Consider the following 24,367-nt stretch of genomic DNA (forward strand, 5'->3'; position numbering starts at 1 on the left):
GTCACAGGGGTCATATACATCCCACTCATCTCATGTAGTCACTTCTATCCTGCTCAGCCAGGGCCTCCCAAATCATGAGCAGAATGCCAGCACTACAGTGAGTACTGACACCTGCACAGCTGGACTGAGACCCAGGAAGAGGAGGTCACTCTACACAGCACCAGAAGCTGGGGGACAGCCCCTGAGGGTTCTCACCTGTATACAGCACCCCATAGGCAAGCACTTCTCACAGCTGAGGGTTTGCTACAATAGATCAAAGCAGTGTTCACCTGCACTGATACACTGTAACAGATCCTCAGCTGTGATTCCCTGCACTGACACACTGTAACAGACCCTCAGCTGTGATTCCCTGCACTGACACACTGTAACAGACCCTCAGCTGTGATTTCCTGCACTGATACACTGTAACAGATCCTCAGCAGTGATTCCCTGCACTGATACACTGTAACAGATCCTCAGCAGTGATTCCCTGCACTGATACACTGTAACAGACCCTTCGCTGTGATTCCCTACACTGATACACTGTAACGGAGCCTCAGCTGTGATTCCCTGCACTGACACACTATAACAGACCCTTCGCTGTGATTCCCTACACTGATACACTGTAACGGAGCCTCAGCTGTGATTTCCTGCACTGACACACTATAACAGACCCTCAGCTGTGATTCCCTGCACTGACACACTATAACAGACCCTCAGCTGTGATTCCCTGCACTGACACACTGTAACGGACCCTCAGCTGTTATTTCCTGCACTGACACACTATAACAGACCCTCAGCTGTGATTCCCTGCACTGACACACTATAACAGACCCTTCGCTGTGATTCCCTGCACTGATACACTGTAACAGACCCTCAGCTGTGATTCCCTGCACTGACACACTGTAACGGAGCCTCAGCTGTGAGGGTCTATGGATGTAATCTCCAGCAGCCACACTGAATGGCAGCAGGCGGAGATGCTGTCAGCGGTGAGCGGCCCATTATAGAGGGGGGTCTCCACGGGATGAGACAATGAGTGGTGGGAGCGGGGGTCATTATTCTTCTGCTCGGATATTGATCCCCTCCGGCCGTGTGAGGGTTAAGTGCGTCCCATAAAGTGTCCGGGATATGGAGGCCATTGATCAGAGGACGGGGCGGCCGCTCGCTGACTGATAGTGAAGCGGTGAGCGCGATGCTAACGTGTCCCCGGCCGGCAGCGGCTGATGACAGCCCAGAGGCCGCACATCTATCCTGCGCTCTGGCCGTCCTCGCCATCGATCCGCGCCGCGATACAATATTAGCTTAATCCCCTGTTAATGGTTTTGACGACTTGACTAATTGCCGCAATAATTGATAGGACCCGACCGGTGAGGGAAGTATCGATCGGCCACGCCAAACCAGCAGCCGGCCAATATTACACCTCCATAAATAACACGTGTCAGCGGCGAGGAAGGGGGGCAGCTGGCCCAGGCAGTACAAGAGAGAGGGGGCAGCCGGCCCCGGGCAGTACAAGAGAGAGGGGGCAGCCGACCAGGGCAGTACAAGAGAGAGGGGGCAGCCGGCCCCGGGCAGTACAAGAGAGAGGGGGCAGCCGGCCCCGGGCAGTACAAGAGAGAGGGGGCAGCCGGCCCCGGGCAGTACAAGAGAGAGGGGGCAGCCGGCCCCGGGCAGTACAAGAGAGAGGGGGCAGCCGGCCCCGGGCAGTACAAGAGAGAGGGGGCAGCCGGCCCCGGGCAGTACAAGAGAGAGGGAGAGAGGGGGCAGCCGGCCCGGGCAGTACAAGAGAGAGGGAGAGAGGGGGCAGCCGGCCCGGGCAGTACAAGAGAGAAAGGGGGCAGCCGGCCCCGGGCAGTACAAGAGAGAGAGGGGGCAGCCGGCCCCGGGCAGTACAAGAGAGAGAGGGGGCAGCCGGCCCCGGGCAGTACAAGAGAGAGAGGGGGCAGCCGGCCCGGGCAGAACAAGAGAGAGGGAGAGAGGGGGCAGCCGGCCCGGGCAGTACAAGAGAGAGGGGGCAGCCGGCCCGGGCAGTACAAGAGAGAGGGGGCAGCCGGCCCGGGCAGTACAAGAGAGAGGGGGCAGCCGGCCTGGGCAGTACAAGAGAGAGGGGGCAGCCGGCCCGGGCAGTACAAGAGAGAGGGGGCAGCCGGCCCGGGCAGTACAAGAGAGAGGGGGCAGCCGGCCCGGGCAGTACAAGAGAGAGAGAGAGAGAGAGAGAGAGGAGAGAGAGAGAGAGAGAGAGAGAGAGAGAGAGAGAGAGAGAGAGAGGGGGGGGGCAGCCGGCCCCGGGCAGTACAAGAGTGAGGGGGCAGCCGGCCCCGGGCAGTACAAGAGAGTGAGGGGGCAGCCGGCCCCGGGCAGTACAAGAGAGAGAGGAGGCAGCCGGCCCCGGGCAGTACAAGAGAGAGGGGCAGCCGGCTCGGGCAGTACAAGAGAGAGGGAGAGAGGGGCAGCCGGCCCGGGCAGTACAAGAGAGAGAGAGGAGGCAGCCGGCCCGGGCAGTACAAGACAGAGAGAGGGGGCAGCCGGCCCGGGCAGTACAAGACAGAGAGAGGGGGCAGCCGGCCCCGGGCAGTACAAGAGAGAGGGGGCAGCCGGCCCCGGGCAGTACAAGAGAGAGGGGGCAGCCGGCCCCGGGCAGTACAAGAGAGAGGGGGCAGCCGGCCCCGGGCAGTACAAGAGAGAGGGGGCAGCCGGCCCCGGGCAGTACAAGAGAGAGGGGGCAGCCGGCCCCGGGCAGTACAAGAGAGAGGGGGCAGCCGGCCCCGGGCAGTACAAGAGAGAGGGGGCAGCCGGCCCCGGGCAGTACAAGAGAGAGGGAGAGAGGGCCAGCCGGCCCCGGGCAGTACAAGAGAGAGGGAGAGAGGGCCAGCCGGCCCCGGGCAGTACAAGAGAGGGGGCAGCCGGACCTGGGCAGTACAAGAGAGAGGGGGCAGCCGGCCCCGGGCAGTACAAGAGAGAGGGAGGGAGAGAGAGAGAGGGGGGGGCAGCCAGCCCGGGCAGTACAAGAGAGAGGGGGCAGCCGGACCTGGGCAGTACAAGAGAGAGGGAAACAGAGAGAGAGGGGCAACCGGCACCGGGCAGTACAAGAGAGAGGGGAGGCTGCCACGCACTAGAGGTGTAATAAATAGGGCTGCACTCCCCAATGTGGAGGTTTGTTCGTCCTCAGTTACTGATCTCACTGTGTCAATGGTTACTGCAATTCTGGCATTGTATTCATAAAGCAGGAGGCTCAGGATGAGCAGAGCTAAGGTCTTTCCTTATCCGGTATTTGGCCCCGCTCCCTGTGTTCTCAGGTCTGTAAAATCCCTTGAATTTCCTTGAATGATCACTGAAGAGGACAGATGCCGGATTACTGGACATACCGGATAGACTCTGAAATCCTGATAATCCGGCCTGGAATAAAAATAGCGCAATGGCGATGGGTGATGTCACAGGCCTGCTGACATCACAGGGGTGTGACAGCCTTAAAGGGGTTACCCAGCGTTAGACCAACACTTTCTTCCAGAGACAGCACCGTTCTTGTCTCCAGGTCAGGTGAGGTTTGCAGTTAAGCTCCATTCACTTCAATGGATCGGAGCTTCAAAACCTGCACCCAAACTGGAGACAAGAGCGGTGCTGTCTCCGGAAGAAAGTCACCATGTTTTTCTAACGCTGGATAACTCCTTTAAGAGGCCATATCAGATGCCGGATTAGTGGACTTTTCCAGGGTAGCAGCAGCCTCTCAGCACTCGCGGCAGCGGTCAGCACGGGGGAGGACAGGCAGACAATAGTCCCCTATGCCGTGCAGGATCAGGCGCCTCATTGTGCTCCCGCCGAAGGGTCTACAACCTTAAGACCCCTTAATAGAGCGGGTAATTAGTCACCACCCACAGTGTGATATGGGGGGGAGGCACCTGGTCCCCCCCGGCCTCCCCCCCCTCCCTCAGTGAGGCATTAGCCGTGGCCTCTTATAATATTTGATAAATGAGGAGCGGGCGCGGTGCCGCAGCTGAGGACACTCACTCATTGGGGAAATATGTTTCTGTCGTTGCTATTGAAAAAAGTTTCTGGCAGTGACAGCGCCCCATTACTCACGTTTTATTAACTCCGGCCGCAGCGCTATTTGTCTTTAAGATTCCTGGCTTCCGGGGCCCCTGTCAATAGCCACACTTAGGGCCCTGCATCACTGCCTGTACAGAGAATGAACCTTAAAGCTGCACGGACAGAGAATGACCCCCAACACTGCCCGGACAGAGAATGACCCCCAACACTGCCAGAACAGAGAATGACCCCCAACACTGCCAGAACAGAGAATGACCCCCACCACTGCCAGAACAGAGAATGACCCCCACCACTGCCAGAACAGAGAATGACCCCCACCACTGCCAGAACAGAGAATGACCCCCACCACTGCCAGAACAGAGAATGACCCCCACCACTGCCAGAACAGAGAATGACCCCCAACACTGCCCGGACAGAGAATGAGCCCCATCATTGCCCGTACAGAGAATGACCCCCATCATTGCCTGTACAGAGAATGACCCCCACCACTACCTGTACAGAGAATGACCCCCATCACTGCCTGTACAGAGAATGACCCCCACCACTGCCTGTACAGAGAATGACCCCCACCACTGCCTGTACAGAGAATGACCCCCATCACTGCCCAGACAGAGAATGACCCCCAACATCCTTCAGACTCCTGAATGGCACATGCTGGGTGACAACCAACACGGACAATACTAAGAGGGGTGAGGACACAGCCAGGGCAGTTTCTAGGTAATTTTGACAACAGGGCGGATCTTGATGAAGTGCCCCCCCCCGCCCCCCCTCTTTCAGTTTAGCCATGGGAAAGGAAGGGGAGCTTTTATCAAGATTCGGGTTATTAGAAAGAAGCAGTGTGTGTATTGCGGCATTGAACAGTGATGCACCCCTGCCAAATAATGTTCCACTGAATACAAAATCATCATACAGGGACTCACAGGTGACGTCTTGTTTGATCTGACGGTCATGTTCCCTTTTCCTCTCCTTCCGGCCCAGACCTCCATGACGGTTTCTTGCAGCTACAATTCATCTCTTTAGGACCTGCCAGACAGACATCTCAGGCTCCGCACATTTCCAGCAACTTCCTTCCCCTTTTCCCACTTATAAAGTCCCAAACTGTATGCTGGGAAAGCTGGTGACCTCCATTATACACTGACATACAGGATGTTGGGAAAGCTGGGTGACCTCCATTATACACTGACATACAGGATACTGGGAAAGCTGGGTGACCTCCATTACACTGACATACAGGATGCTGGGAAAGCTGGGTGACCTCCATTACACTGACATACAGGATACTGGGAAAGCTGGGTAACCTTCATTACACACTGACATACAGGATGCTGGGAAAGCTGGGTGACCTCCATTACACTGACATACAGGATACTGGGAGAGCTGGGTGACCTCTATTATACACTGACATACAGGATACTGGGAGAGCTGGATGACATGTAGACTTTGGCGCGAGGGGCGGGGCTTATCGCGGGGAGGCGGGATTATCGGGACATATCGGGTCTCCCTCTGTGCTGGATCCCCCACCAGATACTCACCTGTCACCCTGCTGCCTCCAGCTCCTCTTCTTGGTGAGTCCCGTCCTCTTCAGACTTCCGATGCAGGCAGCTGTCCTGTCATACAGAGGCCGCCTGCACAGGAAGCCGCTGTCTCTGCCCCAGCACTGTTTCCTTTAGCTGTGCATGCGTACGCACAGCTAAAGGTTGCTCTGGCCAGGGGATCTGGAACTTAAGATTCCAGATCCCCCAACCAGCCCTGAGGATGCGGGGGCTGCGGGCTGGGTTCTGTCGGGTGCCGCAGGGCGCCCCCTAGCTGTGGGCGCCCCGTGCGGTGGCCCGGCTCCCCCGCCCCTAGAAACGGCCCTGGACACAGCTCCCCCAGACCCCTGAATGGCACATGTCGGGTGACAACCAACACGAACAATACTAAGAGGGGTGAGGGCACAGCTCCCCCAGACCCCTGAATGGCACATGCCGGGTGACAACCAACACGGACAATACTAAGAGGGGTGAGGGCACAGCTCCCCCAGACCCCTGAATGGTACATGCCAGGTGACATTCAACACGGACAATACTAAGAGGGGTGAGGGCACAGCTCCCCCAGACCCCTGAATGGCACATGCCGGGTGACAACCAACACGGACAATACTAAGAGGGGTGAGGGCACAGCTCCCCCAGACCCCTGAATGGCACATGCCGGGTGACAACCAACACGGACAATACTAAGAGGGGTGAGGGCACAGCTCCCCCAGACCCCTGAATGGTACATGCCGGGTGACAACCAACACAGACAATACTAAGAGGGGTGAGGGCACAGCTCCCCCAGACCCCTGAATGGCACATGCCAGGTGACAACCAACACGGACAATACTAAGAGGGGTGAGGGCAGAGCTCCCCCAGACCCCTGAATGGTACATGCCGGGTGACAACCAACACAGACAATACTAAGAGGGGTGAGGGCACAGCTCCCCCAGACCCCTGAATGGCACATGCCGGGTGACAACCAACACGGACAATACTAAGAGGGGTGAGGGCACAGCTCCCCCAGACCCCTGAATGGCACATGCCGGGTGACGACCCCTGGAGGACCTGTGTCGATCAGAGATCTCTTCCTCTCCCAGACGATATAACCCGCACTTATGGTGGTATAGCAGAGCCGGGGTCGTTGCAGTTATAAAACCTGTATTGATTCTTTCTGCGGAGCCATAAACTGCGGCCGCGATGATTAAATCCATATAAAGCTCGGAGCGCCGAGACTGTGTGACATCACAGCGACCGCCAGGACATTAACCCCTGCACTGCAGCCCGGCCGTTCACAGCTGATGATGATGTCATCGCCAGCTGCTATAGCTCCGATCCAGGGACAGGGCAACAGTAAAAACTGACACTGAGGGAAAGAGACTATACAGCGTATAGGGACCCGGGTGACGCCCCCTGTGGGCACCGGGATGGGATGACGCCCGGCAGCTGTCACCGTAGATGCCTGAGCGTCTCCCGCACCGGAATCCAGGTTAACCAGGCGGAGGAGGAGGAGGCGCCATCTGTGGGTCTAGACACCTCTGTGTACAGTGACAGGTGTAATGGAGAAGATAGGAGCAGGATAAACAGCCCCCGGGGGCCCCATCTGTGCCGGGACGGAGATGAAGGGGTTAATGGGCTGCCAGGACGCCCCCCCCCCCCCCCCCCCCCCACGGTCGTGAACTGGTCACCAGAGGTCAAGTGAGTCACAGAGAAGAGCGCCCCCTCCCCCGCACTCCAGACGCCTGTTTAAGTGGCCGGTTAATGGCTTGTGCCCCGAGGGTGAGGAGAATGAGGAGGGCGAGGAGCGGGCCCCGGGGGCATCAGATGGGCAGGTGGAGAGGAAGTGAAGGACAATAGGTAAAGACCAGCCAAGCGACACCTTCCCTCCTGCCGCCACCTGAAGCCCTATGCAAAGAGAGGGCGACCTCCGACCACTGGGGTCACTACCCAAATCTCTATACAGGAAAGGTGCCCCGGCAGTGCCCACAGAGCAGAGGAGGAGAAGGCCCCGGCAGTGCCCACAGAGCAGAGGAGGAGGCCCCGGCAGTGCCCACAGAGCAGAGGAGGAGAAGGCCCCGGCAGTGCCCACAGAGCAGAGGAGGAGAAGGCCCCGGCAGTGCCCACAGAGCAGAGGAGGAGAAGGCCCCGGCAGTGCCCACAGAGCAGAGGAGGAGAAGGCCCCGGCAGTGCCCACAGAGCAGAGGAGGAGGCCCCGGCAGTGCCCACAGAGCAGAGGAGGAGGCCCCGGCAGTGCCCACAGAGCAGAAGAGGCCCCGGCAGTGCCCACAGAGCAGAGGAGGAGGCGGCCCCGGCAGTGCCCACAGAGCAGAGGAGGAGGCCCCGGCAGTGCCCACAGAGCAGAAGAGGCCCCGGCAGTGCCCACAGAGCAGAGGAGGAGAAGGCCCCGGCAGTGCCCACAGAGCAGAGAGGAGAAGGCCCCGGCAGTGCCCAAAGAGCAGAGGAGGAGGCGGCCCCGGCAGTGCCCACAGAGCAGAGGAGGAGGCGGCCCCGGCAGTGCCCACAGAGCAGAGGAGGAGGCGGCCCCGGCAGTGCCCACAGAGCAGAGGAGGAGGCGGCCCCGGCAGTGCCCACAGAGCAGAGGAGGAGGCGGCCCCGGCAGTGCCCACAGAGCAGAGGAGGAGGCGGCCCCGGCAGTGCCCACAGAGCAGAGGAGGAGAAGGCCCCGGCAGTGCCCACAGAGCAGAGGAGGAGAAGGCCCCGGCAGTGCCCACAGAGCAGAGGAGGCGGCCCCGGCAGTGCCCACAGAGCAGAAGAGGCCCCGGCAGTGCCCACAGAGCAGAGGAGGAGGCGGCCCCGGCAGTGCCCACAGAGCAGAGGAGGAGGCGGCCCCGGCAGTGCCCACAGAGCAGAGGAGGAGGCGGCCCCGGCAGTGCCCACAGAGCAGAGGAGGCGGCCCAGGCAGTGCCCACAGAGTAGAGGAGGAGGCGGCCCCGGCAGTGCCCACAGAGCAGAGGAGGAGAAGGCCCCGGCAGTGCCCACAGAGCATAGGAGGAGGCCCTGGCAGTGCCCACAGAGCAGAGGAGGCGGCCCCGGCAGTGCCCACAGAGAGGAGAAGAGGCCCCAGCAGTGCCCACAGAGCAGAGGAGGAGGCGGCCCCGGCAGTGCCCACAGAGCAGAGGAGGAGGCGGCCCCGGCAGTGCCCACAGAGCACTAGTCTGGACATAACAGCTGCAGTACACCTTCCTGGCACAGACACAGATGTCACTCACCCCCCTCCAGTAACGCTTGGACCGTCCCATAATCATCCATCAGGACAGCGTAGTGCAGTGCGGTGCAGCCCCGGAAACTGGCGCGGTTATTCAGCCGGTTACTGAAGTCGTCCTCCCGAGTGACCAGAACTGCAGGAAGAGCAGAGAGAAGTCACATCATCATCATCATCATCATCATCATTCATCACAATAACGATCATAATCCTCCTCCTCATATCACTGATATATACACCATTGTTATATAAGCCCCCCATATACTGCCAGCACTGGCTGGAATCCCTCCATAGTGGCGGCCGGCAGAGTTCCTGCGAGCAGGAAGCTGTGGCCGGATGGATGGAGGGATAATACGACCTTCATATATAGGAGAACACAGTAGTACACCTAGATGTGTTATATTTCTGATCATAGATAGATAGATATATCTCTATCTGTGTGTGTTATATTTGTGATTATATATATATATATAATCTGTGTGTGTTATATTTTTCATGGCCCCCCCTGTCACTAGATGGCGCTGCAGCAGCAGGCTGGACATATTACACATATCCATGAGCTGGAACATAAACCCTCTGACGGCCGCAGTAAATAACCCTGGTGCCGGTCCGGGGGTATTAATGTTGTGGCTGATGGCTGTAGATGTCGCTTTCCATCACGCTGCGCTCCCAGGATCATTACAGAGCACGCAGTGCCACAAAGCGAACATTAGCCGGTGATTAGAGGGAGAGAATCCATTACTCTCCTGCCCGGGGGCTCTTTGGCCTCTCAACCTCTCACCCCTGCGGGTCACACACCCGGGATCTGAGGATCAGCAGTGATACAATCCATCGGATCATCAGAGGAGGAAGGTCTGCACCAATCTACAGGAGCAGCCTGATACCAGAGAGTAATAGATTGTATATACCCCCCAGCCTGACATGGCTGACACCAGAGAGTAATAGATTGTATATACCCCCCAGCCTGACATGGCTGATACCAGAAAGTAATAGATTGTATATACCCCCCAGCCTGACATGGCTGATACCAGAGAGTAATAGATTGTATATACCCCCCAGCCTGACATGGCTGATACCAGAGAGTAATAGATTGTATATACCTGTCCTACAGTCACCCCCCCCCAGCCTGACATGGCTGATACCAGAGAGTAATAGATTGTATATACCTGTCTTACAGTCACCTCTTCCCCCAGCCTGACATGGCTGATACCAGAGAGTAATAGATTGTATATACCTGTCCTACAGTCACCTCCCTTCCCCCCCCAGTCTGACATGGCTGATACCAGAGAGTAATAGATTGTATATACCTGTCCTACAGTCACCTCCCCCCCAGCCTGACATGGCTGATACCAGAGAGTAATAGATTGTATATACCTGTCCTACAGTCACCTCCCCCCCAGCCTGACGTGGCTGATACCAGAGAGTAATAGATTGTATATACCTGACATGGCTGATACCAGAGAGTAATAGATTGTATATACCTGTCTTACAGTCACCTCTTCCCGCAGCCTGACATGGCTGATACCAGAGAGTAATAGATTGTATATATCTGTCCTACCCCCCCCAGCCTGACATGGCTGATACTAGATAGTAATAGATTGTATATACATGTCCTACAGTCACCCCCCCCCCCCCCCCAGCCTGACATGGCTGATACCAGAGAGTAATAGATTGTATATACCTGTCTTACAGTCACCTCTTCCCCCAGCCTGACATGGCTGATACCAGAGAGTAATAGATTGTATATACCTGTCCTACAGTCACCTCCCTTCCCCCCCCAGTCTGACATGGCTGATACCAGAGAGTAATAGATTGTATATACCTGTCCTACAGTCACCTCCCCCCCAGCCTGACATGGCTGATACCAGAGAGTAATAGATTGTATATACCTGTCCTACAGTCACCTCCCCCCCAGCCTGACGTGGCTGATACCAGAGAGTAATAGATTGTATATACCTGTCCTACAGTCACCCCCCCCCCCCCCCCCCCCCCCGGATTGGATTGGCTGATACCGGGGAGCAGTAACAGGCGTCTCTCTCTCTAATGAATAGACAGGCCCAGGCTGCAGGTGTGGTGTCTCTTACCCCGCTGGGTGGTCACACAGGACAGATGCTGCCCCCAGGGGGCGCTCTCCATCACCTCCTGCTAACCAGTCGATTACACGGGTGGATGATCAGCAGCTGCAGGAACTGATCAATGATGAGCACCGGCCCTGGGGGCCACATTCACCTGCCGGGGGTGGTATACAGCACAGGACTCTGCATAACACATCAGCCCAGCACCCAGCTTTCCCAGACTCCTGAATAACAACCCTACTCATAAGACTGCGATGGGGAAGAAGATGGAAGGTAACTGCCCCATCCACAACTCAGAGAGCCCTGTCACCTCCTACAGTAACCAGCACCCAGCTTTCCCAGACTCCTGAGTAACCAACCTGCCTACTAATGCAGTGATATTGGAGAAAGGGGTGCACAGCTATATACATTACCATTCAGAACCATGGGAAAGCTGAGTGATAGCTGTAACTGCTTGTACAGTCGTCACCCAGCTTTCCCAGACTGCTGAACAACAACATAGGATGGGTATAGTGCCTTATATGTGTGCTGATCACCCAACTTTCCCAGAATCCTGAACACTTCTGCCCAGTTATGCTCTTGCAGTGTTGCTATATTACCAGGAAGATTTACCATTCAGAAGTCTAGGAAAGCTGGGTAATAACAGCTATAAGTGCTGAAATGGCTATACAGCTTCAGCTACCCAGCTTTCCCAGAGCTCTGACTATCAAATCTGCTTGACTGTGAAGAGAAGCAGCAGCTTTACCATTCAGAAGTAGGAAAGGCTGGGTGATAGATGCTGTTTGCTCTGCAACACAGGTTACCCCTTATCTATTGCCCTTCAGGACTCTAGGAAAGCTGGGTGATAGATCCCGTATGATAACAGTGGTGGACACCAGTTTCCTGCTTTGTTATCCATACGTGTCACTAAGGATTCTGGGTGACCGATCCTGTATGATGGCAGCTGCATGTATAGTGTCACTAAGGACTCTGGGAAAGCTGGGTGACAGATCCTGTATGATGGCAGCTGCATGTATAGTGTCACTAAGGATTCTGGGAAAGCTGGGTGACAGATCTTGTATGATGGCAGCTGCATGTATAGTGTCACTAAGGACTCTGGGAAAGCTGGGTGACAGATCTTGTATGATGGCAGCTGCATGTATAGTGTCACTAAGGATTCTGGGAAAGCTGGGTGACAGATCCTGTATGATGGCAGCTGCATGTATAGTGTCACTAAGGATTCTGGGAAAGCTGGGTGACAGATCCTGTATGATGGCAGCTGCATGTATAGTGTCACTAAGGACTCTGGGAAAGCTGGGTGACAGATCTTGTATGATGGCAGCTGCATGTATAGTGTCACTAAGGATTCTGGGAAAGCTGGGTGACAGATCCTGTATGATGGCAGCTGCATGTATAGTGTCACTAAGGACTCTGGGAAAGCTGGGTGACAGATCCTGTATGATGGCAGCTGCATGTATAGTGTCACTAAGGATTCTGGGAAAGCTGGGTGACAGATCTTGTATGATGGCAGCTGCATGTATAGTGTCACTAAGGACTCTGGGAAAGCTGGGTGACAGATCCTGTATGATGGTAGCTGCATGTATAGTGTCACTAAGGATTCTGGGAAAGCTGGGTGACAGATCCTGTATGATGGTAGCTGCATGTATAGTGTCACTAAGGATTCTGGGAAAGCTGGGTGACAGATCCTGTATGATGGCAGCTGCTTGTATAGTGTCACTAAGGACTCTGGGAAACCTGGGTGACAGATCTTGTATGATGGCAGCTGCATGTATAGTGTCACTAAGTATTCTGGGAAAGCTGGGTGACAGATCCTGTATGATGGCAGCGGCTTGTATAGTGTCACTAAGGATTCTGGGAAAGCTGGGTGACAGATCCTGTATGATGGCAGCGGCTTGTATAGTGTCACTAAGGATTCTGGGAAAGCTGGGTGACAGATCTTGTATGATGGCAGCTGCATGTATAGTGTCACTAAGGATTCTGGGAAAGCTGGGTGACAGATCTTGTATGATGGCAGCTGCATGTATAGTGTCACTAAGGACTCTGGGAAAGCTGGGTGACAGATCTTGTATGATGGCAGCGGCTTGTACAGTGTCACTAAGGACTCTGGGAAAGCTGGGTGACAGATCTTGTATGATGGCAGCTGCTTGAATAGTGTCACTAAGGATTCTGGGAAAGCTGGGTGACAGATCCTGTATGATGGCAGCGGCTTGTATAGTGTCACTCAGGATTCTGGGAAAGCTGGGTGACAGATCCTGTATGATAGCAGCTGCATGTATAGTGTCACTAAGGATTCTGGGAAAGCTGGGTGACAGATCCTGTATGATGGCAGCTGCTTGAATAGTGTCACTAAGGATTCTGGGAAAGCTGGGTGACAGATCCTGTATGATGGCAGCGGCTTGTATAGTGTCACTCAGGATTCTGGGAAAGCTGGGTGACAGATCTTGTATGATGGCAGCGGCTTGTATAGTGTCACTAAGGAGTCTGGGAAAGCTGGGTGACAGATCTTGTATGATGGCAGCTGCTTGTATAGTGTCACTAAGGATTCTGGGAAAGCTGGGTGACAGATCTTGTATGATGGCAGCTGCTTGTATAGTGTCACTAAGGATTCTGGGAAAGCTGGGTGACAGATCCTGTATGATAGCAGCTGCTTGAATAGTGTCACTAAGGATTCTGGGAAAGCTGGGTGACAGATCCTGTATGATGGCAGCGGCTTGTATAGTGTCACTCAGGATTCTGGGAAAGCTGGGTGACAGATCTTGTATGATGGCAGCGGCTTGTATAGTGTCACTAAGGATTCTGGGAAAGCTGGGTGACAGATCTTGTATGATGGCAGCTGCTTGTATAGTGTCACTAAGGATTCTGGGAAAGCTGGGTGACAGATCTTGTATGATGGCAGCTGCTTGTATAGTGTCACTAAGGATTCTGGGAAAGCTGGGTGACAGATCCTGTATGATAGCAGCTGCTTGAATAGTGTCACTGAGGATTCTGGGAAAGCTGGGTGACAGATCCTGTATGATGGCAGCGGCTTGTATAGTGTCACTAAGGATTCTGGGAAAGCTGGGTGACAGATCCTGTATGATGGCAGTGGCTTGTATAGCGTCACTCAGGATTCTGGGAAAGCTGGGTGACAGATCCTGTATGATGGCAGCGGCTTGTATAGTGTCACTCAGGATTCTGGGAAAGCTGGGTGACAGATCCTGTATGATGGCAGTGGCTTGTATAGCGTCACTCAGGATTCTGGGAAAGCTGGGTGACAGATCCTGTATGATGGCAGCGGCTTGTATAGTGTCACTAAGGATTCTGGGAAAGCTGGGTGACAGATCCTGTATGATCCTGGAACCCCTGGATGATGAAGCCGTCCTGGTCCCCCACCTTTCCCCTGTGACAGGTCACCCCATTTACTTGCAGTCTTAAAGGGCCACAGACTTAATGATTTTACAATTAACAGGATGGAAAGTGAGAAGAGAGTGTGGCAGAGTCGGTGTGTGAGGTAGTAAACTTTTTGCACGGTGGGGGAGGGGCAGGGGGGCTGTGGCCCCACAAAGGGTTAACGGGCCCCTGGTGCAGGATGAGCGCTGTGTGTCAGGGAAGATGAATCTCAGATACTAGGCAGGAGAGCGGTAAAGAGATTAAAGTCTTATTATTATGGGGCGTCTGCTCCCCCCCGCCCGGCCTCCATGACAGCTCAGTCATCATCTGTAAGAAATACCGGAGCGGGGCATTATGATGGCAAACTCGATAAAGCGTCAGGGGGAGCCGCGCCGCCCATCCATCACCGGGACGCCTGGAAAATATCAGCCCGCTGCCGGCCGCGCAAATGTCTCTAATATATTTCTGGTGATGCCGCAGCTTAGATGCTTTTATGAAATAGAAATATGTGTGTGGGGAGGGGGGCGCCTGTCGTAACGGGGACAGGAGGGGGCGCAACTCGCAACGGGGACAGGAGGGGGGCGCCACAAAGGACAGGAAGGGGCGCTACACAGGACAGGAGGGGGCGCCACTCGCAACGGGGACAGGAGAGGGACGGGAGGGGGGTGTCTGTTGTCAAGGGGACAGGAGGGGGCGCCACTCGCAACGGGGACAGGAGGAGGGCACCACACAGGAGAGGGATAGGAGGAGGGCGCCACACAGGAGAGGGACAGGAGGAGGGGCCACACAGGAGAGGGACAGGAGGAGGCGCCACACAGGAGAGGGACAGGAGGGGGCGTCTGTTGTAAAGGGGACAGGAGGGGGCGCCACATGTGACAGGGACAGGAGGAGGGCGCCACTGGCAACAGGGACAAGAGGGGGGGGCGCCACACAGGAGAGGGACAGGAGGGGGTGCCTGTTGTAACGAGGACAGGAGGGGGCACCACTCGCGACAGGGACAGGAGGGGGGAGCCACACAGGACAGGCGCAGGATGGGGGCGCCACACAGGACAGGCGCAGGATGGGGGCGCCACACAGGACAGAGGCAGGAGAGGGGCGCCACACAGGGCAGGACAGGATGGAGACACCACACAGGACAGGGGACAGGAGGGGGCCGCCACACAGGACAGGGGACAGGAGGGGGCCGCCACACAGGACAGGGGACAGGAGGGGGGCGCCACACAGGACAGGGGACAGGAGGGGGGCCGCCACACAGGACAGGGGACAGGAGGGGGGCGCCACACAGGACAGGGGACAGGAGGGGGGCGCCACACAGGACAGGGGACAGGAGGGGGGCGCCACACAGGACAGGGGACAGGAGGGGGGCGCCACACAGGACAGGGGACAGGAGGGGGGCGCCACACAGGACAGGGACAGGAGGGGGGACACCACACAGGACAGGGGACAGGAGGGGGGCGCCACACAGGACAGGGGCAGGATGGGGACGCAATGTGACGTGATGTCTCTGTGGGGTCGAAGTGATGTCTCTGAGTGGTTGTAGTTACAGTCTCTGTGTGATTGTGGTTAGCTGGCGGTAACGTCTCTGTGCGGTCGTAGTTACAGTCTCTGTGTGATCGCGGTTAGCTGGCAGGTAACGTCTCTGTGTGGTTGTAGTTACAGTCTCTGTGTGATCGCGGTTAGCTGGCGGTGATGTCTCTGTGCGGTCGTAGTTACAGTCTCTGTGTGATCGCCGTTAGCTGGCGGTGATGTCTCTGTGTTATTGTAGTTACAGTCTCTGTGTGATCGCCGTTAGCTGGCAGTGATGTCTCTGTGTGATTGTAGTTACAGTCTCTGTGTGATCGCCATTAGCTGGCGGTGATGTCTCTGTGTGATTGTAGTTACAGTCTCTGTGTGATCGCCGTTAGCTGGCGGTGATGTCTCTGTGTGATTGTAGTTACAGTCTCTGTGTGATCGCCGTTAGCTGGCAGGTAACGTCTCTGTGTGGTTGTAGTTACAGTCTCTGTGTGATTGCTGTTAGCTGGTGGTGATGTCTCTGTGTGATTGTAGTTACAGTCTCTGTTTGATCGCCGTTAGCTGGTGGTGATGTCTCTGTGTGATCGCCGTTAGCTGGCAGGTAACGTCTCTGTGTGATTGCCGTTAGCTGGTGGTGATGTCTCTGTGCGGACGTAGTTACGGTCTCTGTGTGATCGTAGTTACGGTATCTGTGCGGTCGCGGGTCAGCTGTCGGTAACGTCTGTGCGGTTGTAGTTACAGTCTCTGTGTGATTGCCGTTAGCTGGTGGTGATGTCTCTGTGTGATTGTAGTTACAGTCTCTGTGTGATTGTAGTTACAGTCTCTGTGTGATTGTAGTTACAGTCTCTGTGTGATTGCCGTTAGCTGGTGGTGATGTCTCTGTGTGATTGTAGTTACAGTCTCTGTGTGATTGCCGTTAGCTGGTGGTGATGTCTCTGTGCGATTGTAGTTACAGTCTCTGTGTGATCGCCGTTAGCTGGTGGTGATGTCTCTGTGCGATTGTAGTTACAGTCTCTGTGTGATCGCTGTTAGCTGGCAGGTAACGTCTCTGTGTGATTGCCGTTAGCTGGTGGTGATGTCTCTGTCCGGACGTAGTTACGGTCTCTGTGTGATCGCAGTTACGGTATCTGTGCGGTCGCGGGTCAGCTGTCGGTAACGTCTCTGTGCGGTTGTAGTTACAGTCTCTGTGTGATCGCCGTTAGCCGGCAGCGATTCTCTGCGGCTGGCAGTGAGTGATCGGCTCCGTCCGGCTGATGGAGATGTTACACTTTGCTCCTGACAAGTATCAGATTATTCTGCAGTAAAATAAATGGCCGTAAAGCAGGCGGCGGCGGAGCATTTCCATAATAATCACCGCTCTGCGCGCAGGGGACGCTTTATTTACAAAGAGGAGAAGGCGGCTGACAGGGATGTTAGATGACGGCAAACGCCAGACCCCGACCGCTCCTCGTTCACGGGACGTGTACACTATGGCATTCTCCTCGGGGGTACCCTCACCCCACCTGCTGCCACATACAAAGGGAATGTGTCACATGGCCTCCTGGACACTGCTGAGGGTTCGCTACTCTGTGTCAGGATCCCTAAACTTCTCCTAATTATGGGAACACAAGTTTATCTGCACAATACAGTTATGTATTCTACTCCAATCACATCCAGAGCTGCATCCAAAGTTCAGCTTCATGGGACAAGTGCCCCATCCATTATATGTGCACACCCTGCTGGTTCAGTGTCTGCACACACTAGTGTCTATGCAGTGAAATGCATTATGGGATCTGATTGCAGCTGTGGGTGTGACTGGAGTGGATGCCCTAATGCAACCCAATATAAAGGGGGTTTACAGGCCTAGAAAAAGTACAACTACAGCGCCATTCTTGTCCTCAGTTTGTATCTGGTATTGCAGCTTATGAACAGAGTTGTAATGCCACACACAACCTCAGAACAGGGGTGGCGCTGTTTCTGGAACAAATCACTTATGTTTTTTCTCTAATCCTGGATTCCTACAACCTGTGAGATGAAGGGTGGAGATCCCCTTTAAGAGGACAGGTCCTTTCCATCACTCACACCCGTCTTACCTTCCAGAGAGTGCAGGTTTTTCTCCTTGGCCACCTCGTAGACGCTGGAGAACTCATCGCCCAGGTTGGGGTCGGCTCCGGCGCGCAGCAGGGACCGGACGATACTGCGATGAGAAAGAACAGGCGGGTGAGGGCCGAGGAGCTGACAATCTACTGTGCACAACAGTCATCACACAACAGAGCGAACACTCTGCCACACTGCATCATGGGATATGTATAATCATACAGCAGAGAGTATACACTGCATCATGGGATATGTATCATCATACAGCAGAGAGAATACACTGCATCATGGGATATGCATCATCATACAGCAGAGAGAATACACTGCATCATGGGATATGTATCATCATACAGCAGAGAGAATACACTGCATCATGGGATATGTATCATCATACAGCAGAGAGAATACACTGCATCATGGGATATGTATCATCATACAGCAGAGAGAATACACTGCATCATGGGATATGTATCATCATACAGCAGAGAGAATACACTGCATCATGGGATATGTATCATCATACAGCAGAGAGAATACACTGCATCATGGGATATGTATCATCATACAGCAGAGAGAATACACTGCATCATGGGATATGTATCATCATACAGCAGAGAGAATACACTGCATCATGGGATATGTATCATCATACAGCAGAGAGAATACACTGCATCATGGGATATGTATCATCATACAGCAGAGAGAATACACTGCATCATGGGATATGTATCATCATACAGCAGAGAGAATACACTGCATCATGGGATATGTATCATCATACAGCAGAGAGAATACACTGCCACACTGCAACATGGGACAAGTGTAATCGTTATACATTATATCTTCTCCTCCATAGACAGCAGTGCAGCCTGTGATCACTCAGTTTTTCTCCTCCTCCATAGACAGCAGTGCAGCCTGTGATCACTGTCAGTGTTTCTCCTCCTCCCATAGACAGCAGTGCAGCCTGTGATCACTGTCAGTGTGTCTCCTCCCATAGACAGCAGTGCAGCCTGTGATCACTGTCAGTATTTCTCCTTCTCCATAGACAGCAGTGCAGCCTGTGATCACTGTCAGTATTTCTCCTCCTCCCATAGACAGCAGTGCAGCCTGTGATCACTGTCAGTATTTCTCCTTCTCCATAGACAGCAGTGCAGCCTGTGATCACTGTCAGTGTTTCCCCTCCTCCATAGACAGCAGTGCAGCCTGTGATCACTGTCAGTGTTTCTCCTCCTCCCATAGACAGCAGTGCGGCCTGTGATCACTGTCAGTGTTTCTCCTCCTCCATAGACAGCAGTGCAGCCTGTGATCACTGTCAGTGTTTCCTCTCCTCCCATAGACAGCAGTGCAGCCTGTGATCACTGTCAGTGTTTCTCCTCCTCCCATAGACAGCAGTGCAGCCTGTGATCACTGTCAGTGTTTCTCCTCCTCCCATAGACAGCAGTGCAGCCTGTGATCACTGTCAGTGTGTCTCCTCCCATAGACAGCAGTGCAGCCTGTGATCACTGTCAGTATTTCTCCTTCTCCATAGACAGCAGTGCAGCCTGTGATCACTGTCAGTATTTCTCCTCCTCCCATAGACAGCAGTGCAGCCTGTGATCACTGTCAGTATTTCTCCTTCTCCATAGACAGCAGTGCAGCCTGTGATCACTGTCAGTGTTTCCACTCCTCCATAGACAGCAGTGCAGCCTGTGATCACTGTCAGTGTTTCTCCTCCTCCCATAGACAGCAGTGCGGCCTGTGATCACTGTCAGTGTTTCTCCTCCTCCATAGACAGCAGTGCAGCCTGTGATCACTGTCAGTGTTTCCTCTCCTCCCATAGACAGCAGTGCAGCCTGTGATCACTGTCAGTGTTTCTCCTCCTCCCATAGACAGCAGTGCAGCCTGTGATCACTGTCAGTGTTTCTCCTCCTCCCATAGACAGCAGTGCAGCCTGTGATCACTGTCAGTGTTTCTCCTCTTCCATAGACAGCAGTGCAGCCTGTGATCACTGTCAGTGTTTCTCCTCCTCCCATAGACAGCAGTGCAGCCTGTGATCACTGTCAGTGTTTCCTCTCCTCCCATAGATACAAGTGCAGCCTGTGCTCACTGTCAGTGTTTCTCCTCCTCCTCCCATAGACAGCAGTGCAGCCTGTGATCACTGTCAGTGTTTCTCCTCCTCCATAGACAGCAGTGCAGCCTGTGATCACTGTCAGTGTTTCTCCTCTTCCATAGACAGCAGTGCAGCCTGTGATCACTGTCAGTGTTTCTCCTCCTCCCATAGACAGCAGTGCGGCCTGTGGTCACTGTCAGTGTTTCTCCTCCTCCATAGACAGCAGTGCGGCCTGTGATCACTGTCAGTTTCTCCTCCATAGACAGCAGTGCAGCCTGTGATCACTGTCAGTGTTTCTCTTCCTCCTCCCATAGACAGCAGTGCAGCCTGTGATCACTGTTAGTTTCTCCTCCCATAGACAGCAGTGCAGCCTGTGATCACTGTCAGTGTTTCTTCTCCTCCATAGACAGCAGTGCAGCCTGTGATCACTGTCAGTGTTTCTTCTCCTCCATAGACAGCAGTGCAGCCTGTGATCACTGTCAGTGTTTCTTCTCCTCCATAGACAGCAGTGCAGCCTGTGATCACTGTCAGTGTTTCTTCTCCTCCATAGACAGCAGTGCAGCCTGTGATCACTGTCAGTGTTTCTCCTCCTCCATAGACAGCAGTGCAGCCTGTGATCACTGTCAGTGTTTCTTCTCCTCCGTAGACAGCAGTGCAGCCTGTGATCACTGTCAGTGTTTCTCCTCCCATAGACAGCAGTGCAGCCTGTGATCACTGTCAGTGTTTCTCCTCCATAGACAGCAGTGCAGCCTGTGATCACTGTCAGTGTTTCCTCTCCTCCATAGACAGCAGTGCAGCCTGTGATCACTGTCAGTGTTTCCTCTCCTTCATAGACAGCAGTGCGGCCTGTGATCACTGTCAGTTTCTCCTCCATAGACAGCAGTGCAGCCTGTGATCACTGTCAGTTTCTCCTCCATAGACAGCAGTGCAGCCTGTGATCACTGTCAGTGTTTCTCTTCCTCCTCCCATAGACAGCAGTGCAGCCTGTGATCACTGTCAGTGTTTCCTCTCCTCCCATAGACAGCAGTGCAGCCTGTGATCACTGTCAGTGTTTCCTCTCCTCCATAGACAGCAGTGCAGCCTGTGATCACTGTCAGTGTTTCCTCTCCTCCATAGACAGCAGTGCAGCCTGTGATCACTGTCAGTGTTTCCTCTCCTCCATAGACAGCAGTGCAGCCTGTGATCACTGTCAGTGTTTCTCCTCCCATAGACAGCAGTGCAGCCTGTGATCACTGTCAGTGTTTCTCCTCCCATAGACAGCAGTGCAGCCTGTGATCACTGTCAGTATTTCTCCTCCTCCATAGACAGCAGTGCAGCCTGTGATCACTGTCAGTGTTTCTCCTCCTCCATAGACAGCAGTGCAGCCTGTGATCACTGTCAGTGTGTCTCCTCCCATAGACAGCGGTGCAGCCTGTGATCACTGTCAGTGTTTGCTCTCCTCCATAGACAGCAGTGCAGCCTGTGATCACTGTCAGTTTCTCCTCCATAGACAGCAGTGCAGCCTGTGATCACTGTCAGTGTTTTTCCTCCTCCCATAGACAGCAGTGCAGCCTGTGATCACTGTCAGTGTTTCCTCTCCTCCCATAGACAGCAGTGCAGCCTGTGCTCACTGTCAGTGTTTCTCCTCCTCCTCCCATAGACAGCAGTGCAGCCTGTGATCACTGTCAGTGTTTCTCCTCCTCCATAGACAGCAGTGCAGCCTGTGATCACTGTCAGTGTTTCTCCTCTTCCATAGACAGCAGTGCAGCCTGTGATCACTGTCAGTGTTTCTCCTCCTCCCATAGACAGCAGTGCGGCCTGTGGTCACTGTCAGTGTTTCTCCTCCTCCATAGACAGCAGTGCGGCCTGTGATCACTGTCAGTTTCTCCTCCATAGACAGCAGTGCAGCCTGTGATCACTGTCAGTTTCTCCTCCATAGACAGCAGTGCAGCCTGTGATCACTGTCAGTGTTTCTCTTCCTCCTCCCATAGACAGCAGTGCAGCCTGTGATCACTGTCAGTGTTTCTCCTCCATAGACAGCAGTGCAGCCTGTGATCACTGTCAGTGTTTCTCCTCCTCCCATAGACAGCAGTGCAGCCTGTGATCACTGTCAGTATTTCTCCTTCTCCATAGACAGCAGTGCAGCCTGTGATCACTGTCAGTGTTTCTCCTCCCATAGACAGCAGTGCAGCCTGTGATCACTGTCAGTGTTTCTCCTCCTCCATAGACAGCAGTGCAGCCTGTGATCACTGTCAGTGTTTCTCCTCCTCCCATAGACAGCAGTGCAGCCTGTGATCACTGTCAGTATTTCTCCTTCTCCATAGACAGCAGTGCAGCCTGTGATCACTGTCAGTGTTTCTCCTCCATAGACAGCAGTGCCGCCTGTGATCACTGTCAGTGTTTCTTCTCCTCCGTAGATAGCAGTGCAGCCTGTAATCACTGTCAGTGTTTCTCCTCCATAGACAGCAGTGCAGCCTGTGATCACTGTCAGTGTTTCTCCTCCTCCCATAGACAGCAGTGCAGCCTGTGATCACTGTCAGTGTTTCTCCTCCTCCCATAGACAGCAGTGCAGCCTGTGATCACTGTCAGTGTTTCTCCTCCTCCCATAGACAGCAGTGCAGCCTGTGATCACTGTCAGTGTTTCCCCTCCTCCATAGACAGCAGTGCAGCCTGTGATCACTGTCAGTGTTTCTCCTCCTCCCATAGACAGCAGTGCAGCCTGTGATCACTGTCAGTGTTTCCCCTCCTCCATAGACAGCAGTGCAGCCTGTGATCACTGTCAGTGTTTCTCCTCCTCCCATAGACAGCAGTGCAGCCTGTGATCACTGTCAGTGTTTCTCCTCCCATAGACAGCAGTGCAGCCTGTGATCACTGTCAGTGTTTCTCCTCCTCCATAGACAGCAGTGCAGCCTGTGATCACTGTCAGTGTTTCTCCTCCTCCCATAGACAGCAGTGCAGCCTGTGATCACTGTCAGTATTTCTCCTTCTCCATAGACAGCAGTGCAGCCTGTGATCACTGTCAGTGTTTCTCCTCCATAGACAGCAGTGCAGCCTGTGATCACTGTCAGTGTTTCCCCTCCTCCATAGACAGCAGTGCAGCCTGTGATCACTGTCAGTGTTTCTCCTCCTCCCATAGACAGCAGTGCGGCCTGTGATCACTGTCAGTGTTTCTCCTCCTCCATAGACAGCAGTGCAGCCTGTGATCACTGTCAGTGTTTCTCCTCCTCCATAGACAGCAGTGCAGCCTGTGATCACTGTCAGTGTTTCCTCTCCTCCCATAGACAGCAGTGCAGCCTGTGATCACTGTCAGTGTTTCCTCTCCTCCATAGACAGCAGTGCAGCCTGTGATCACTGTCAGTGTTTCCTCTCCTCCATAGACAGCAGTGCAGCCTGTGATCACTGTCAGTGTTTCCTCTCCTCCATAGACAGCAGTGCAGCCTGTGATCACTGTCAGTGTTTCTCCTCCATAGACAGCAGTGCAGCCTGTGATCACTGTCAGTGTTTCTCCTCCTCCCATAGACAGCAGTGCAGCCTGTGATCACTGTCAGTGTTTCTCCTCCCATAGACAGCAGTGCAGCCTGTGATCACTGTCAGTGTTTCTCCTCCATAGACAGCAGTGCAGCCTGTGATCACTGTCAGTGTTTCTCCTCCTCCATAGACAGCAGTGCAGCCTGTGATCACTGTCAGTATTTCTCCTTCTCCATAGACAGCAGTGCAGCCTGTGATCACTGTCAGTGTGTCTCCTCCCATAGACAGCGGTGTATATAGCGATGTATACAGTGATTACCGTCTGTAGTATCGGACGCTGAGGGTTGAGTAATCCGGAGCTTTCTGAGGTGTCTAATTATTCATGGAACAGATAATAAAGTTTCTCTTGTTTGGGGGGGGGGGGGGGCAGAAGCTGCCGGATTCCGCTATTGATCCCACTATACATTCACACATGGGGAGCCGGTCAATAGAGACGAGGGTCCACGTGTATCTCAGCAGTGCGGCCGGGCAGCTGGGACCACTCAACCAAGATGGCTCTACAGAGGGACAGCCGGCTGTGACCTCTAATGAAGCCTGCCGGGGAGCGGAGGAAATGAGGCTCAGCCCGGCCGGCGGGGGGGTCTGGGGGGCACCGGCCGTGGACGACGCGGGCACATCTTTGGCACAACAGTTGAGTTCTTTCAGTTCTGCTGGATTATCAGAATCCAGATTAATGGAAGTCAGATCCGTGATGTCATCATGGCGACAGCTCAGGGACGTCACTCAGGTAAAGGAGTGTCACATGATATATGGGGGGGGGGGGGGAACAGTGCTGATCACACTCCACTTCTTTCTCCAGTCCAGTGTGTCCGGCTCCGCTCACACACGTCCGATGAGGACAATACAGACCCTGCAGTGATGAGCCGCGCCGCGTACAATACTGCTGCTCCTCCATGATAAGGAAGTGGCCGCCGCCACCGTCATGTGACTCAGCGCCAAAATGTAGGTTCTGTGTACTGCACAAATGTGATCACGACCCAAC

General features: G+C 54.5%; 1 protein-coding gene across 3 annotated transcripts in view; it reads right to left on the minus strand.

Moving 5' to 3' along the window:
- CLPB (ClpB family mitochondrial disaggregase) overlaps positions 1 to 24,367 on the minus strand; it is a 56,189-nt gene that overhangs the window by 26,074 nt on the left and 5,748 nt on the right. For all 3 annotated transcript variants that reach the window (XM_069971908.1, XM_069971907.1, XM_069971906.1), the window contains exons 4-5: positions 17,786 to 17,889; positions 8,765 to 8,893 (exon numbers count right to left, since the gene is read on the minus strand). In XM_069971908.1, coding sequence (XP_069828009.1) covers positions 8,765 to 8,893; positions 17,786 to 17,889 — 233 coding nt within the window. The remainder of the gene's footprint in view (positions 1 to 8,764; positions 8,894 to 17,785; positions 17,890 to 24,367) is intronic.

Source organism: Dendropsophus ebraccatus, chromosome 5 (assembly GCF_027789765.1).
Source record: "Dendropsophus ebraccatus isolate aDenEbr1 chromosome 5, aDenEbr1.pat, whole genome shotgun sequence".
In the NCBI taxonomy this organism is placed as follows: Eukaryota; Metazoa; Chordata; class Amphibia; order Anura; family Hylidae; genus Dendropsophus; species Dendropsophus ebraccatus.